The sequence below is a fragment of the Sarcophilus harrisii genome, chromosome 6 (genome assembly GCF_902635505.1).
Source record: "Sarcophilus harrisii chromosome 6, mSarHar1.11, whole genome shotgun sequence".
Taxonomy (NCBI): domain Eukaryota; kingdom Metazoa; phylum Chordata; class Mammalia; order Dasyuromorphia; family Dasyuridae; genus Sarcophilus; species Sarcophilus harrisii.
In genome coordinates, this window is record NC_045431.1 from 194290702 (window position 1) to 194303097 (window position 12396).

General features: G+C 39.0%; 1 protein-coding gene across 21 annotated transcripts in view; it reads right to left on the reverse strand.

The window, feature by feature from the left end:
• Positions 1 to 12396, reverse strand: part of PPFIBP2 (PPFIA binding protein 2) — a 181574-nt gene that overhangs the window by 41373 nt on the left and 127805 nt on the right. For 16 of the 21 annotated variants that reach the window (XM_031942169.1, XM_031942171.1, XM_031942170.1 and 13 more), the window contains 3 exons: positions 11793 to 11924; positions 4232 to 4390; positions 2102 to 2194 (listed from right to left, as the gene is read on the reverse strand). In XM_031942169.1, the coding sequence (XP_031798029.1) occupies positions 2102 to 2194; positions 4232 to 4390; positions 11793 to 11924 (384 nt within the window). The remainder of the gene's footprint in view (positions 1 to 2101; positions 2195 to 4231; positions 4391 to 11792; positions 11925 to 12396) is intronic. The other 5 variants (XM_031942178.1, XM_031942185.1, XM_031942179.1 and 2 more) reach the window with 1 other exon arrangement.

Below are 12396 nucleotides of genomic sequence, written 5' to 3' on the forward strand. Positions count from 1 at the left end.
GGGCTTGAATATATTTACTTATGAGGGAGCTCCATAAGGACTAATTATGTTTCTGCTAAAGTTAGAAGGAAGAGATGCTCTCTTACCTGCTGGCAAGAAAGCTGCCCTAGACATAGAAATTATGGTGAACTCATTGTATGAAAAGTTTTAAGAATTGGGTTTCACATATATTTTTTTTACCATGATTAACATATATTGGATTACATGACATTTAGGGGAGGGGGAAATGGAATACAAGGTTATTCAAGGGTCAATGTTGAAAAAATTATTTTTGCATATGTTTTGAAAATAAAAAACTTCAATAAAAAAGGATAAGAAATAAAAAAGAACTGGGTTTAAGCCATGGTAAATCAGAGTTTAGCCACACTAAATCTTGGTTTATTTGTAAACCAGGAATAATAATCCCTGTACTATTTAAAACTCCTGGTATTTTATTAAGGCCCTCCACTAGTGCAAAGACTCTCTGAAATGTACAGTCATAAACATAAAGAGCTGGCTGGGGACACTGAGAGGTTAAGGGATTTGCCCAATGTTATATATCTAATCAAGGCAGGACTTGAAACAGGCTTTTCCTGAGACCAAGACCAACTTTCTACCCATATCGCTTCACATCCTTTCTATTAATAATTGGTAAAATGCTAAAGAAGAAAATGACATGTTCTATCAGTTAGTCTCATGGTATTTGCTGGTTGGCCCGCTGCACTATTTTGGAGAAATGTATTTTTTGTTCACTTTTCTGGTTTTATAACCAGAGCTAAATAGTTTAGGTAACCACTGCTTTTCTTGCCCTCCTGCCTCATGCCGTCAGGAGTCTCAAGTTAGCCCACCAGCTTTTCCTTGTGTGGCTTAATATTGTTTTACTGCTTTCAGCATCACTAGTGCTTCTGGCTCTTCCACAAAAGCCTTTAAATTTCCAGAGAGCTACAATAGACCTGGGATGGTCAGGATCCCTTTAAAGAGCAAGTAGGGTCTGCCAAGAAGAGTTAAATATAAATTCTTTAACTTAGTGGGATACTTAAAAATATCCATATTTCATCCATGAGGGTTATTGCTGCATCTGGCTTGAGTAGGGAATTCCCATAATCTTCTTCCCTTCCTCACAATGTTACCATGTCATGGCTAGCCCCCGTTGATGAGATTGGAATTCCTTGGATAACAAAAATCTAGACCACCAAGGGTGCAATATTCAAGGTTTTTTCGGGCCTATTGGTACCTAGAAAATCCTGCTTTCTAAGCCATTCAGGAATGAAGGGCTACCTCACATTTCCATGCCAGGACAAGCAGAAGGGAGATTTTAGGAATGTGCTTAAAATAATTATTTTGAAGATACTTAATTTTTAATCTGTGTATTAGCCCATCCTTTGCATAGGGCTAACACATAGTAAGTAGTCCCTTAATATATTTGCACTGTTGTATTTGGCTCCAAAGAAGAGCTCTCAGCATGCATCTCATGTTACTTCTTTGTAGATGTAGGGGACTGTGGATGTGGACCAAGGAAGATGATGTCAGTTGTTTTTAAATTTCTTGAGTAGTTTTGCTTAACTGTTCCCTTCCAGCTCTCTTTTAATTCACTTATGAGATTCCCTGGGAAGGGAAGGAAGGAGGGATTCAAAAACAAAAGATTATCAATAAAATTTTATTTAAGAGAAAATAAATATTGATAAATCAAAAATGTAGAAATGGGGGAAATAATAGCATGGTTCATGCCTCTGGTACTTTTTATTTTTTTTTTTTTGGGGGGGGGAACTATTAGAATTAAATAACTTGCTCACAGGCACACATCTAGTAAGTATTTGAGACCCTATTTAAATTCAGGTTCTCCTGACTTCAAGGCTGATGCCCTATTCACTGTGTCACCGAGATGCCCTCTCCCATAATGTTAGCAGAAATGGGAGTTACGCCTTTCTAGTTTATGCAGAATGTCCAGGACTCAACTGGAGTCTGTGGTTCTATTGCCTGTTATTCGAAAGGGAAAAAAAGAATTAGGCATTTTCGAGCAGAAGAAATAATTGGGTGAACAGAGGCCTTGTTTAGCATTCACATCACAGCCCTCCCCATGTGAGGTGATTCGGCTATAGGTGTCAGGAGCAGTGAGTTTTACCTTTGTTGCTTTTAACTTCCATTCATACTGATTTCGCTCACTCTCCAACTCTTCCACTTTAATTTTGAGATGCTTAAGTTCCTGCAGCAATTCCTAAAATGAAAAAGAGAAAAGAAAGAGAGAGAGAGAGAAGGAGAAGGAGAAGGGGGAGGGAGACAGAAAAAAAAGGTGGCTTAGTGATGTCTGTTAACCCCAGGTGTGCAATGCCTGAAACTAAATTATTCAGGCTCTTACATAGCCAATGACAGATACACTAGACTACACCTCCTCTTTCTGCCTTTTAGAGACTTTCTAGTTTGTGCTGGGGCAGTTCCCCCCTCCCTTCCCAGAAGGGCAACTCAATGAGATCTACTACGGCCCTTTTTTTTTTTCCCACATGAAAGTTTCTAGACACATTTGCAGGGGAAGTGTCCCACTTGGTGGCCTGGGGCTGAGGCGATCAGGAGCTGGAGGAACCAGAAGGGGACAAATAAACCAAACAGGAGGCAAGTTATGCACTCTCTTCTCTGCCCCAACACTGAGTGATGATCTCCGCCAGGGAGAGCCCAGTTCTGGGCACTTCAAGGGAGACAATAGAATGTATTGGGCCCAGGCACATCTGTTCAGGGGTCTGAGGTCTAACTGGGAAGATAGAAAGCTGCAAGGGTTTAAAAGGGGTGAGAACAGAAGGGCTACAGTGGTCCAGGGTGAATGGGTGGAAGAATGGCACTTGGTTGGGGTCCTCAAACTACGGCCCACAGGCCAGATGCGGCAGCTGAGGATATTTAACCGGCTCACCCAGGGCTATGAAGTTTCTTTATTTAAAGGCCCACAAAACAAAGTTTTTATTTTTACTATAGTCTGGCCCTCCAACAGTCTGAGGGACAGTGAACTGGCCCCCTATTTAAAAAGTTTGAGGACCTCTGTAGTTAGACCACTTAACCCCGAGACTCCTAAAAGAACCACTCCTAGCTTTCTAGAATTTGAAGGAACTGTGTAAGGGCATCTGAGCAATAAATCTCTTACACAATAATCAGCAATTGCCTGAATACCTCCATTAATGGGAACTGGAATCCTACCAATCCAGGCAAACCATTCCTTTCTAAAGAGTTAAGCTCTTTTGAATAACCTGTTCTTTTCCTACCTCAGAGGGTTGTTGTGAGAGTCAAATATATGATGCAATACATTGGTAGCTACCGTAGACATGTAGTACAAGTAGCCCTTTTCCTTCTATAAAATATATTCTTGAATTAAAAATACCTTTCCTGAGGTTATCTCAGAATTCCTAAGTCCAATTGCTCCAAATCTCAGTGATCCTTCTGTAGTTACATATATGTGCATTCTGTACATACATATATATCTCTACATTCCCTCCTTGTATTAAACTCTCATATGCACTGTGTTTATTATCTGTGCTCCAATTAATGATGAATTGCTACCTGAGGCTATTGTCTTTAGCTCGTGTCTCCTCTTGGTAATTACCGAGCATCTCTTACACTATTTTCCTTCTGCCTACAATGTCCCATGTGCTTACTGAATAGCCTGGCCCATCCTCCATTTTATCTGGATTTTCCATTTTAACTGGAAATTTTTCTCTCTTCTCTTTAATGAAAACACAATTGCAAGCAAGAAGAAGCAAACAAAAAGAAAGAAGCTTCATTCCAGTTTTTAGGTACAGGAAGAAGTTATTCCTCCTTCTCCAATTCCTAACATACCCATAGAATTCTCCTAAGTCAGAAGAGTTAAATTTATTGCAACTCAAATGGTTTTCGAAATTCAGGCAAATGAGCAAATATTTTGTGGATTATTATTGTCTTTCTCTTCCTCAGTGGCCAAAGCTAGACAGCCGACAATTCTCTTACCTGTCCATGGGCTACCATTGAGTTGTTAATAAATACACGGCACACAATTAGTGAAAGACTTAGGAAGGACTGCCCAAGCCATGCTATTTCTCCAGGTAACTTTAGATATAAGAATGAAGGGGTGAAATGGGGCAAGTCAAAGAAAGGGAATGATCCCTGGGCTCTGCCCAGAGTCAAACAGAGGTATGACTGGTACCCAAAACAGACTCTTGTTAGTAAAATCCAGAATTCTCTGCATACTCAAGGCAGTACCATCTCATGCTTGGATATACTTAGGTATGCTTCATACAGGCAAGCCATCGGGGTTGCTGGCCTGGGGGCTCTCCTGAGGACTATATTCATCCATGTGGTCCCTGTCCTGCAACATTCTCTCTTGAATTTGGCTACTGATTTCCAGCTGTAGTCTACACATCTGCTCCTGTAGATCACTGATCAGATTCACTACTAACTGTAAAAAGGGAAGAGACAGGAGAGCAAAATCATAGGTAGTTAGAGCAGGAACTAGTCCAATCTCCTAATGTCACAGATGAAGATACTGATATCTTCTATGAATTTTGTTGAGATTTTCAAGTTGGAAAAAAATACTCCAACAATGGAATGTTTTTATAGTTAATAGTTTTTAGTTTTATTCAGAGGAACTGAACAAAAAGGCATCATATATCATTGTTGGTTGTTGGAGGCATCGGTTCAGTGTAATTGAATTCACCAAACATTAAGTAGCTTACTCTCCAAGGCCCTGTCCTAGGTGCTGAGGGAGGTACAAGATTGAAGGCTTGGAACCAACATCCAAAAAAAGCTGAATTCAAAAAAAAGACAAAATCATGAGATATAAACAAGGAAATTATATCACATTTCAAAATGCTTTTCAAAATCAGAACACATCAAAATTGGATATGTAGTCATAGAACAGGCAGCTTGGCAAAGTCCATAGAGAAGGACTTTGGAGCAGGAAGACTTCGATTCAAGTCCTCCGCATGACATAGACATACACTATCTATGTGATCTCTGAATGTCATGATTCAGGCAACTCTCTAATACTCTATATTGCAGAGAAGGAATCTTCCAGCACATGTAGAAGGAGTTTCCTTCCCAGGGAGTTCCCAAAATCACTGAAAGAAAAGGTTAATCTCTATACCAAAGCTCATTCATGGAAGAATTCTTATATTCTATATTCCAGTACATTTCCGATAATGTACTAAAGTATGTGGAAAGACATGAAGTGGGGGAAAATCAAGACATGTTATCATTTTTATCAATTTTCTTTGAAAAGGTATGATAAATATGGAATTTAGATTGAATTGCACATATTTAACCTATATTGGATTACTTGCTACTTAGGGTAGGGGGAAGGTAGTGAGAAAAATTTGGAAGATATCGCAAGGGTGACTGTTGAAAACTATCTTTGCATGTATTCTGGAAACAAAAACTTTAAGTAAAAATTAAAAGAAAAGATATGTGTAGTTTTGAAAAAGAACTAAAAATCTGATTAATGTTAGGAGGACAAGGATGCCAAATTGATGTGAATTGGTTCAAACTTTCTATAAAATAGTCAGGAACCATAGGCAAAAGTCATTAAATTATGCATATCCTTTGACTAATGACATATATTCCTCAAACATGAAAGAGGAAAAAAATAAGTAGAGGAAATGGCCAGTTTCAGGGGACTGAAAAGACCTCCATCATCTGATGCAGAATAAAATAAGCAGAATTTGAAAAACAGTACAATGACAACATTAGAAAGAAAACATCTTTTATTCCTGGAGGTTAATTGAGATGAAGTGACTTCTCCAGGGTCACACAGCTAGTAACTCAGGACCTCCATTTCTCAGGTGTTCTATCCACTGCACCACCTAGCTACCCGTAAGAAAGCAATTTTTGAAAAATTTTTAGTAATTGATCACACAAAGAGAGACAGAGAGAAAGATAGAAACAGACACAGATTCAGAAATATAGAGGACAGAGATGGGGGGGGGGAGAGAGACAGACAAAGACAGGCAGATAGAAGTAGATACACAGAGACAGAGAAGGTGAGAGACAGAGAGAGAAAAACAGAGATATACACATAGAGAGACAGAAAAAAACAGATATACAGAGACAGAGAGATACAAAGAGACACAGACAGAAACAGAGACAGAGAGGGACAGAGAAAAGGAGGGAGAGATAGAATCCAGAATAAATCATTACTATTTTGTTTCAGGCTTTATTATATAGTTCCCCCCCCAAACTGCATTTTATAGCTGAGGAGATGGTCAGTGGTGAATTAATTAGTTAGTTAAGGGTCACAGAGCCTAGTAAATGAATGTTTGAGGTTAGACTGGAACTCGGCTCTTCCTGACTCCAGCTCATAGGAAAAAAACAAACAAACAAATGACACTTGTCAGCTTTCCAATCTTTCTTCCATAATACTTTAGCTTTAAGGAAGCCTGTGAGCCTTGGACTGTCAGCTAATTAGGATGTGCCAAAATTAACAGCCCTCATTTCAGTGACTGGATTAAAAAAAAAAAAAAGAAAAACCTCACCACTAATTCTAATTTTATAACCCAATAACAAAACTTTCTTTTTCGAATCGGCAAAATAGTAGGAAAATTCAAGGAATAAAAGAGGGGGGAAAGGGGATTGTTTAAAGGGAAACAATGGATCAGTTTGTGATGGAATTTTTTATTTTAGTAGCTTTTTAATTTTTCCAAATACTGCAAAGATAATTTTCAACATTCACCTTTGTAAAACCTTATGACCCATTTTCTCCCTCCCTCTCCCAACCCCTCCCTCCAGACAGCAAGCAACCCAATATAGGTTAAACATATGAAATTCTTCTAAACGTATTTTCATATTCATCATGCTATGCAAGAAAAATCAGATCACAAGGTGAAATAAAAATAACAATCAACAACAACAAAAGTGAAAATATTATGTTATGATCCACGTTCAGTTTCCATATTTTTTTTTTCCCCCTGGATGTGAATGGTTCTTTCCATCACAAGTCTATTGGAACTGTCTTGAATCACTTCATTGTCTAAAAGAGCCAAGTCCATGTGATGGAACTTTTTTTTTTTTTTTTTTTTTTAAATCAGCATATTTTAAAATCTTATTTCAGGGCAACAAAGGAAATTAACATCATCCAGCTTTTCTGAAGAACAAAAGCTCCCAATGCTAAGAAGCAGGGAGAGGGAAGGCAATGTTATGGAGTAGCTCTCCCTGTTCTGTTTTGTAAATTGTTCTGATGGTAAGCTTTATCAAAAAAATCTGTGTTTTGTTTTAAAAAGTTATGTTTGGTAAACTTAGATTTTGCAATTCCAACATGTAGCAGAATGCAGATTTGTATTTACTCCTGGGGTGGAGAAGGGAAGGGGTGGGGCCTAGGGATGATGGATTCCCCCCCCCCCTTTTTTAATTTTCAAGTTCTAATTTTATTTCCTGATTTTTTTTTTAAACTTTTTATTTCAAAAACATATGCGTGGACAAATTTTCAACACTGACCCTTGCAAAACCTTGTGTTCCAATTTTTCCTCTTCTTCCCACCCCCCTTCCCCTTTCCTCAGAGGGCAAGTAATCCAATATTATGTTAAACATAGTAAAATATATATATAGGGGCATCTAGGTGGCGCAGTGGATAGAGCACCAGCCCTGAAGTCAGGAGGACCTGAGTTCAAATCTGATCTCAGACACTTCCTTGCTGTGGGACCTAGGCAAGTCACTGAACCTCAATTGCCTCAGAAAAAAGAAAATAACATATATATATGTTAAATCCAATATATGCATATTTATACAATTATCTTGCTGCAGAAGAAAAACCACATCAAAAAGGAAAAAAAATGAGAAAGAAAACAAAATGCAAGGAACAACAAAAAAGAGAATGCTATGTTGTGCTCCCCTCTCAGTCCCCACAGTCCTCTCTCTGAGTGTAGATGGCTCTCTCCATCACGAGATCATTGGAACTGGCCTAAATCAGGGATGATAGATTCTTAAGAACCAGAGAAATGTTCAGTGCGGTCGATCTCATCTTTGTTTTTAAAATGAGTAACAGGAGGAACTGCCTCTCCAAGTCTTGTCTCTGGATAGACTGAGAGACTGGGGATTGGGGAAAATAGTCACAAGAGGGCCCAGGAAGCTCTTGGAACCCGCAGAAACATAAATGTTTCATTGTCTTTCTGATTGCTTAGAAGTGAGGAAAGATAAAGTTATGGGGAACATAGCAGAAAGCGTCCTAGACCTTCAAGAATGGCTGGAAGGCAAAGTGAAGTCAAATCTGCCAGCTGATTAACTCCTTCACATCAATCCAATTACCTTACAAATCATCATCCTGACCTCATGAAGGACAAACAACTTAACAATTAGGGTAATTAGGATATAGAAAGAAGCCTGAGGAAGGTCCCTGGAAAAGCTTTTAGTGTCAGGTTGGTTTGAAGTTCATGGAACCCTAAGATCTGAAATAGGAAGAGACCTTAGAGAATGCCTGATCTGCCTCAGTTTACCCATTATGGGGATCATAATAGTACCTTCCTCCTAAGGGTACTGAGATAATAGTTGCAAAAGCACTTAGCATAGTACATGACAGCTAAAAAGTACCAAATAAACGCTAGTTCCCTACTTCTCTAATCCAGAAATTCTTAACTTTTTGTGTGTGTGTCATACTGGTGAAGCCAGTGAATTCCTTTTCAGAATGATATTTTTAAATGCATAAGATAAAACACATCAGATTACAACGGATAACAATCATATTGAAATAACTGTCAAAATACTTTTTTTAAAAAGTTCCTGGACTATAAGTTAAGAATTCCTGAAATAATCCAACCTTGCTTAATTTTACAGACAAGGAAACTGAGGCTGGCCCTAGGAGATTAAGCACTATCATTAAAGAATCATCCATACTGAAAGCCCATATTTACACTGGCAAGTACAAATCTTGGAGTCAAGGAATCTTTAAACTGAAAATAGGGGGAGGGGAGTAGAGGAGACTGATCATATCTATCTACTAAACCAGACGTTGAGAGAATAATAAATAAGAAAGAGAATAAGGGTTCTTAACCTGGAATCCATGAATTTGTTTGAAAGAAACATTTTTCCTAACTGTTTTTCCATATCACTGATCTCCTCCATAATCCTATGTATTTTACGCATTTAGAAACACAACTCCGAGGAATCCTTTGGCTTTGCCAAATTGCTAAAGGAATCTATAACATAAAAATGATGGAACATGGCAGAAATAGGGGAATACCAAGGGAGTTCCCCCAAATTCACCAAATTCATTTAGGGAGAAGGGTAGCAGTACAACTTATGGCCTCAGATACTTATATGTGAAAGGGGTTGTTTGTGAACTTGGGATCACTGGGAACTATAATGGAGTTGCCAAAAATCGCTTTGTGGGGTCCATCCTCAGTCCTGTGTCATTTAACATTTATGTAAATGACTTGAAGATACATATGTCATATTAATCAAGGTTGCAGATGACATAAACCTGGGATGAATGACTACATTAGAATTTGGAACAAATTTGACAACAGTCAATGGAAAAATGATTGGGGTATTTTACTGAACACTCCGCTAGCTCAGTGAGGAAACAGTATCATGTGGCAACCCCCAGACTTCCAAGTCTAATTAATCAAAAGTTATATTTATAAAAACAGTATTTAGAAGGCTGGAATTTCCCCCAAAGAATTAATGTCTCTTAAGAGTAGGGATTATTTCATTTTGCTAATCCCAGCATTTAATGAGAAGTTTACAGTAGGTAATGTTTATTAAGTATCAAATTGAATGAATAATAATCACACAGCCATCAGATTTGGTCAGATCACTCTGGAGTACAGTGTTCAGTTCTGGGGCCCCTAATTGCCACTGGGATAGTTAGGGGATAGAGCATCAGCCCCAGAGGCAGGAGGACCTGAATTCAAATCTGACCTCAGACTAGCTATATGGCCCTGGGCAAATCACTTAACCTTCAACTGACAAGCATCCAAGTGTGTGAGGTGAGGGGCAGGGTGGGAGGCTCAAAAAAAAAAAAAAAAAAAATACCACCTACCCAAGGATTAGTTGAAGGAACTGTAGAGATTTGGCCTGGAGCAGACAAGATTTAGGAGGTAATGAAAAGTGTCTGAAAAGATCTAAAACATTTAGAAGAGGGATTAAAATTGTTTCTATGGGCCCCAGAGGACAGAATTAGGAATTATGGGTAATGTTAGGGAAGAACAGATTTCAGTTTGATATAGGGAACAAATGTCCCAACAATATGACCTCTCCAAAAGTATACTCCAGAGGGTGGGATCCTCATTATTGGAGGTTTTCAGCTTGGGACCTTTCTGCCTGATGCAAAGGATGCTTAATGGAGGGGTAGGGTAGCATTGGGAAGTGATTGTAGTATGGAAATGAAAGGCACTTTTAAATCATCCTTTAAAAATGGAGTAGGGCAAGAAGGAATCAAAAATTAATAAGATGATTTAGAGCTGTAAGGAACCTAAAGAGATCCTCTACGAATCCTCAGACCTAGAGGTTAAGTTATTTGCAGAGCATAATAGTATAATAGAGAGTGCCAGATTCAGGAAGACTTGGGTTAAAATTTCACGTCTGACATTCATTAAATGCCTGACCATGGTTAAAGTTATTTTACTGTTCTGGACCTCAGTTCCTTCATCTTTAAAATGGGATGATCTTGCTCACCATCCCATAAAAATGCTGTGAGATCGTGCATATAGAGGGCTTTGTAAACCTTAAAGGGCCCCAAACACATCAGTTATTATTATTAATATTACTGTTGCTCAAGGCAATAAGCAGCAGAGCTAGGATCCAAGCATAATTCCATGATTCCAAATTAATTAGCCTTTTTACTACCCACAGCAATTATCTCTGCTTAAAGCATTAAGAGGAAGAATGATAATCCATTACTCCCATTTTCAGAAAGGAAAAACTTCAAGGAACAATACGAACTTGGGTAGGAACTGATATTTTGACTCCTATATCTTTCTAGAGCACAACAATAACTATCTCAATAGTCCAGAACTAAAGAGCTTTCTATTAAACTGTAGCTATATCATGTTTCAGCACATAGATCTTTGGGATTAGGGGTTCAAGAAGCAGCATGGAAAAGCTCTCACACTTTTGGTATATTTTTGACTCTTCCCAAAGAGTGGCCAACACTGGCATGTTTGGGGACCAAATGCACCCCAGCTAAATAAATAAAAGAATTTTGACATTTTAAAAATAAACAATATTTAATAAATAAAAGAATCATGGCATTCCCTTTAATAAATAAAAGAACCCTGACATTCTCTTTCTCAAAAATATCCTTAAAAGGAATTTGTTTCATTAGTGTGCCGTACCTTTGGATACATCATTGTCACTTTCTAATGATTCCCTCTCTGTCCCTTTGCCCCTAAATAGAATAATCTCCAACAAAATAATATAGAATAAGCTCCAACATGTTTGAAGAACCCCTGGAATATTCATAGGATTGAGAGTTTGGAAGAAGTGCTACTTCCTCATTTGACAGATAAGGAAACTGAGGCTGAGACATGACCAGTGATGTGCTCAGGGACCCCCAACCAAGAAGTATCTGAGGCAAGATTCGAATTCCAAGCCTAGGGCTCCATCCACTTGGTCCTGTAGTTTTCCTCAGCCTTTTCCCCCTCTCCCCCCCTTTGCCACCATAGTCTTGCAGATAGCAGTGGTCAGTCTTGGTCTTGCTAAAATGTGTAAGGTGAAATCACTTTCCAGGTCCAAGAAGTGTTTGCAAAAAACAGCTGTTCTCCTCCTGACGTTGCCTATGGGCACCTGACAGACTTGGCCCCAAGTTGGCAGTCTGAAGACCTGGTCTTTCCCAGGGCACCTCAGGCAGGCAGAGACATGACAACGGCACTCACCTCGGCTTTCTTCTGCTTCTCCTCCTGTTCTTTCTGTTCCCTTTCCATGCCGACCAGCCGGAGCTTCAGCTCTGAAACCTCCGCCGTCAGCTCCAGTTTCTGTGCCTCAAGTGATGTGCGGCTCAACAATTCCTGCAGTCAGAAAAGGCATTTTAGAACCTCCCAACAAATCACACTATGGTGGACACTAGTTCTGGGTGGACAAGCTTGGAGGATCAGAGAGCCTCTGACAAGGCTCTGAATTTTTGGGGTCCACAGGCAGCTGTTGCTGGGAGCAGGGGTGGATGGGTCAAAGGTATGTGTGGGGCTAAAAAATGTTAAATTCATTATTTATTTTGATCTTCACAATAGCCCAGGGTGAGAAGTATGCTGTGGGTATTATACACATTTCAGAGATGGGAAAACAGAGGTATAGAGTGGATCAATGACTATAGTACATGTCATTAGATATAAACCTGTTGAGAGCTTTGCCTTTCTTTGTGTTCCCAGCACTTTGGCACAGGGCCTGGCACATAATAGCTTAATACTTAATGGATCTGGGTTCACCTTGAGTACCACTCTCTATCACTTATGTTGTGACAATGAAAAACAAAATTAACTTCTC